At 35.6% G+C, this 6,237-nt stretch overlaps 1 protein-coding gene across 1 annotated transcript; it reads right to left on the bottom strand.

The window, feature by feature from the left end:
- Positions 1-1,696: 1,696 nt before the first annotated feature.
- LOC120250052 (H/ACA ribonucleoprotein complex non-core subunit NAF1-like) lies at positions 1,697-4,591 on the bottom strand. Its single transcript, XM_039258800.1, has 3 exons — positions 3,882-4,591; positions 3,180-3,257; positions 1,697-3,075 (listed from the first exon to the last, which is right to left on the bottom strand). The coding sequence occupies exons 1-3, from the start codon at positions 4,533-4,535 to the stop codon at positions 1,783-1,785; spliced, it is 2,025 nt and encodes a 674-aa protein (XP_039114734.1). The 5' UTR covers positions 4,536-4,591; the 3' UTR covers positions 1,697-1,782.
- Between the last annotated feature and the right edge of the window lie 1,646 nt (positions 4,592-6,237).

Genomic DNA, 6,237 nt, shown 5'->3' on the forward strand with positions numbered 1-6,237 from the left:
GTAAATGAGTAATGCTATTTTTGGAATATGATATGGTGCCAGGTGACATTTTAAAACCACATAAAAATTAGTATTCGGTTAAGTATAATTAAAAATACAATAAATTTTTAATTACAGTGTTTATATTTCACTGTTTGATATAATTTTTATTGCGAATTAGCGCCAAGTCGGTTGATTGATTGAAATGTTAATCATGAGGTGGGACACAGATTGATATTGGTGAAGAAGAAAAGTCAATGAACCTGTCAAATCAAATTGAATCCCTTACACGTTTTTTAGCAGTATTTTGGTGAAGTACAAACTGTGTTCAGCATATATGTATATATATATATATTTGTTAATGATATCATAACGCATGTTTCAAAAATAAATAAAACATAATATAATAAATATTAAATTTGTACCAATTACATATAAATTTAATATTATATGGAATTATACGGTTGGTATTTCACCAAGGTTGCCATTGATATTGAGTCATGTGAGAATGCTTGTCCAACAAACCTAGTCATTTTGATAGTCACTTATTAAGTGTGACAAGATAAATTTTTATAACATGAACATTTGAATAGTGCTAAATAATAGTTTAGTTTTTAAACAAATTTAAGAATTTTTAGATTTTAGTTGAAAAGGAGAGTGTCCGGGAAATATTTTAATCTTTTTTTAACAGTTTCTGGCGACTTAAAAAAACATAAGTTACTAAAATTACACTAAAAACGCTTGGTAAAAACTTCCAAATGAAAAATAAAAAAAAAAAGTTTCATAACAAATTTTTTTTTAAAAAAAAAAACCATTGTTTCTATAAGAATGCCTCACCAGGAAGCACTCCCGGAGGTAATCTCATCCTTATCTTTCATTCTTTTTCCCCTGGTTCAAACTGACAAATTTGTGAGATGAAATAATTAAATCACCACATATCATATGTCATACAAGTAAAATGCACCCAGTGAGTACCTGTCATTAATTCATAGCATGTGCTTCATATCATTGTGTGTCATTGACTGAGATACGGCTTAATTTTAATACCTTCTCTTGGTATTTGTGATGCAGATGAATACTTCTTCAATAGCTTGCCTTATATCATGTGCTTCATATCATTGTGTGTCATTGAATGAGACACGCCTGAGTGCTTGTTAAGCAGTGAAGAAGCTAGTCCTGGAGATATCCAGATATCTGATTCCATAACAATTTTCAATCTCTCATTACCTTCACTAGTAGTGCCCTTATCTATTCAGAATCCCTTATCTATTCAGAATTCCTACTACCTTACTTCTTCATAAATCTTTGGTGTTATATTTGCACATTCAACTTTGAACAGTTGAAAAATACATAAGTTGTAAGAAATCTGGAGGCTAAAATAGTTGTATTCTGAAGCCTCATACCAGTGATTGTTTGCTTATGATGCAATGTACAAGGATGTTTGGTATATAATTATTGCGAATTAGCAGCTGATGAAAAATAGTGATTGAAATCAGGTCTGAAATCAATTAATAATTATCCTCACTAATTTTTTTTTTTTATAAATGCGACGTTTTTACAATTATTCCTTTCAAAATTTTCAAACAGCAATATTCTTTTTTCAACTTTAAAAGATTCATAATCAAACAAAATTCAGTATAACAAATAGCTGGCAACAAAATTTACCAATAAGAAATAATACAAAATAAAAACTTAATACATACCATGCTATTCTTTCTTTTTTTTTTTTTAATGAAACAGTCTTTAAAGAACAAGTTCCCAACATACACAAAATTTACCCAGAACTAGTAGATACATCTTATCCTACCTGCCCCGTGCCCGATTGCCTCTACCAAAGGAATGACGACCTCCTCTGCCGTGTGGCCTCCTTCCATGAGGAGATGACCTTCCAGGCGAGAAGGGCTGGGGCTGTTGCCCTGCTTGTCGAATGGCTGCTGGATTCTGTCCCTCAAAAACCCTAGGGTCTTGAGCATTGCTAGGTCCAATTTGTGCCAGACCAAAGCCAGTCTGACCAAAGGGCCTTGTCACCATAGGATTAACAGGGAGATTTAACAGTCCTCCTCCATTCCATGGTCCACCAAGCGGGGGGCTAGACTGAGGTAGGAACGGCCGTTGAGAAGCCATTGCATTTGAATAAGTGTTCAAGGCCGGGTTCTGAGGATGTGGATATGAAGCACCACCAAGTCCTCCTTGTAAACCAATAAGCTGGTGCAGAGGTGAGAATCCCTGTGCCAATGCATTCTGTTGTTGTTGTTGTTGCTGCTGCTGTTGCAGCAGCACTCCAAGTGCCCAAGCACCAAGCTGCTGCTGCGGCAGCATGTCATTTGGCCAGACATTTGGTTGTTGCTGTAATAGCATTCCTGGCCCAGAAGCATTTAACTGCTGCTGCGGAGGAGGAGGAGGAGGTAATGAATGTGCCCAAACAGAGTTCGGTGGATGCTGCAATGACTGATCAAGAGGATGATTTAGACAAGCGCCTGTTCGCTCAGCTGGAAGAATTGTTGGTGGCATAGGGAAAGCACCGCCTCCAGAAGAGAAAGCTGGATTACCATCACTACTTGTACCTGATGATGCATGAGTTCCAGGACCAAAAGGCAATGATTGGTCTGTAGCAGCACGAGCATGAAGATTAGGAGCTCTTGCATTTTTCTTAGTTCCGGCAACTTTCCGATCATTTCTTTTCTTATTCACACCACATTCCCTATTGCTATGCATACTGTGTCCAGTTGCTCTTTTTGCCTGCCGAAGAGATCTCCTGTATTCAGCTTCCTTCTCATCATCAGAGAATTCCACCTCATCTGTCATCTCCTCGTCATTCTCACCTGATGCATCATACCCTTTCTTGTAGATGTCCTTATCATTGAGAACATGATTTGCAAACTCCAGAACAAATGAGACACTCATGCCTTCCTTCACTCCATCAGCGATTTCTGTATCAGAATTGTACCTCACAATATAGTAAGGATTTTTAACAGGTCCAAATATTTCATCAACCACACCCAAAGGAGACCTGGTTTCAGTAATCCAGAGGATAGAACCCTCACTAAGAGGATTGTGCTTCTCTGAACCTTCTACAATGACTCTGCTCCCAATTATCTGAATAAAAATCAAATTTATAAAAACAACTTCAACCTACAGAGGGACAAGTAAATTATTAACTGAAACTCAGTACGTTAAAAGTTTCTTTTAGGCAAACTCACAGATGAAATCACTCCAACCGGCAAAGTCTGATGATGTGGTTCCAAGCACACATCAACAGGAGGAACTGGAGGAAGATCCTGCAGTATAAACCATCCATAAGTATTCAATAATCCATGAAATAATCCAAGTTTTACCATGCACATGAATGCATTAGCAGGAACAACCTCCCTGCTGAGCTACAACAAATAAAAGGTTAGCATTATTACATCCCACCAAAATGCACAAAGACACATATAACATGTATTAGAAATGAATCAGAAACATTCAAAGCACAACAAACTCACAAATTCCCAATTCAAAAGTTGCATAAATGATCAAGAAACTGCAATGCAAACATAAACCACATCTCTAATTAATATGGATAACAGCAAAAGAGATATAAGCAGCAGATGCTCAGAGATGATATAATTCCAACAGATCAAAAATATAAGCAGCACATACTCATAAATCCTCAATTTATTGTTTGTATAAATCATCAAGATACCCAGGATGTAAGTATCAACCTAGCTAATGGCAAAGAGATAAACATAGCAAATCCTCCAAAATATAATACCATCGATCAAAGATATAAGCAGCACATACTCATGAATCCCCAAATTCACTATTTGCATAAATCATCCATCAGACTAGTTACCCAATCTCCATGCAAGTTCATGCATTCAAGCAAAAAAGGATAAAGGAAAGACAAGGAAAATAATTACCTCAATCTCATTCTTTGATTTAATAGGCCCTTTCATGACAATCCCTTCCTCGTCACTTGAAACAATCACATCCTCCATAATCTCACCTTCTTCCGCTTCTTCCACCTCATCACCTCCATCATCATCCTCTTCTTCACCACTAGAAGAACTAGAAGACTCCTCACTCGAAGACTCTTCATCACTCTCAGACTCACTGCCAACTTCCTCCTCTTCCCCCTTAGAAACCAAACCCACTCCTTGTGTGCCATTCGCTTGTTCACTACCGAGAACATCCTCAAAATGCTCCATTTTCTTGATTTTCTCATCAGGGCTAGCCACAGATTCACTGCCGCCATTGATCACTGGATTAAGAGAAACCTTATCCATTTTCTCATCGATTGGAGAACCTAAAATCTCGGACTCATCGGCTCTGGATTCATGCACAGCGGGAACATCATCTTCTTTTGGAAGCTCAGACTCCTCGACTCTGGATTCATGTAGAGCAGGAACATCATCTTCTTTTGGCTCAATTTTGGCGTCTCTAGCATTAGAGATTGACATCGGAGAGAGATCAGGATCAACAAGCCACTCAACCACGGGATCGAAATCAAGCACGGAATCCAGGAAGGGTTGACCAGGAGCTTCTCTAATGGCTGGGATTCGCCATCCCACCATCGCCAGAAGAGAGAGGAGCGATTAGGGTTTTTGGAGGGACGACTATGATGCTAGGGTTTTCAGGGTTTGGCCCATACTAGGGTTTTAGCAATTGGGGTGTGATCTCGAGATTGGGTTATTATTTGTGTGGTTCCATCTCGAGGCACTCTAGTCTACTTGCGGATTTTTAAATAAGAGGTTTTTATTCCATGTCTTCTATAGTGGAGATAACTCATTATGTTTTTTTTCCTTATTGTATTAATTCTTTGAATTTGTTGGGTGATTATAATTTATAAATACCTCCAAGGCATGAAATAGAACTCACTAATAATTAACGGTAGTTTTTATATTAATAAAATATTTTTGATGAAAGCAACAAACCGTATATACATCAAAAAGTGCACAAACTTGAAATTGATTATCTAACTTGCACATCTTTATTTAGTAACACAAAGTTTAGATAGTAAGCCCGTGCCGATTACATGTTACACCATTACATCTAGTGAAATTCAAGCTAGTAATTAAATATTTCACACTCGTTTTTCTCAATAAAGTTAATATTGTTGGATTATGATCTCTTGGTGTTAATCAAAATATATATACAATTAATACTGTCTATGAAATTTTATTTTTGTGAGAAAAAAAATTCATAAAAAATGCAAAGATGGTTTTTACAACGATGGCTAATATTTTGATCCACAGTCAAACTTTTTAGAACCCTAAAGCTCATCCAATTGGATATTTATGGATTTAGAGGATATGTGAAAAATAAAATTATCTATGTTATTTTTTATTTTTTATTTTTTAAAAGTATCATCTATATAAAACCAATAGTAGTCTACGAAGTTATTAATGATCATTTAGTCTATTAATTAATAATGAGTTTCTTGTATTAGATGTTGGTCCTAGTGAAGGGTGGCTCATGTGAAAAGCCCAAGTATTATAAAATTTAACTCTCATGGGTGTAAGTACCTAACATATTATATGCTTATCAAGAATGAGAAAAATATGACATACCTCCGCATGCGCCTCTGCTTAAATAGTCAAACTCTTTTACTCACTAATAAGTGCTATTTAGAGTGGATAATCCATTCTTTATAATAATTTATTAAATATTATTAAAATGGATATTTTACTTATTTTATATAGCCTCATTTCATACATCATATTGTCTCGTTTTGTTTTTTGTTTTTTTTTTATTATTTACTATTTATTATTTTCTTTTATATATTTTTATCCTACATAGCCATCATAATAATAACTTAACAGTTAAAATATGACTCATATCAAAAATCTAAAATTCTCAACTTTCTTAATGAATAGTTGAGATTTTAATAATAATATATGTTTATCCACATTGTCAAAAAAAAATATATATATATATATATTTCTATCCTGTGTATATATTGCTTAAATGCTTTTCTTACTAAAACCAGGCACAAAGGTAAACAGAATCATAAGACCGAACCAAAGAACCATCAAGGAACAATGGAAATTCTCCTCAAACCTAACAAAATTTAAACTAATCGATCCATCAAGGAACCAAACAGAATCATAAGACCGAACCAAAGAACCATGCGATCTTATTTCAGCAACTAAAAAACATACCACAAAGAAGAGATGCAAGAGACCATCAATGACTGGCTGGACCAGGTTGACTCATGAGCCGCGAGTAAGAACCGGTTCCACATCGAGCCATAGAGAAAAATGAACCGACCGATCG

Source organism: Dioscorea cayenensis, chromosome 19, assembly GCF_009730915.1.
Source record: "Dioscorea cayenensis subsp. rotundata cultivar TDr96_F1 chromosome 19, TDr96_F1_v2_PseudoChromosome.rev07_lg8_w22 25.fasta, whole genome shotgun sequence".
NCBI classification, from domain to species: Eukaryota; Viridiplantae; Streptophyta; class Magnoliopsida; order Dioscoreales; family Dioscoreaceae; genus Dioscorea; species Dioscorea cayenensis.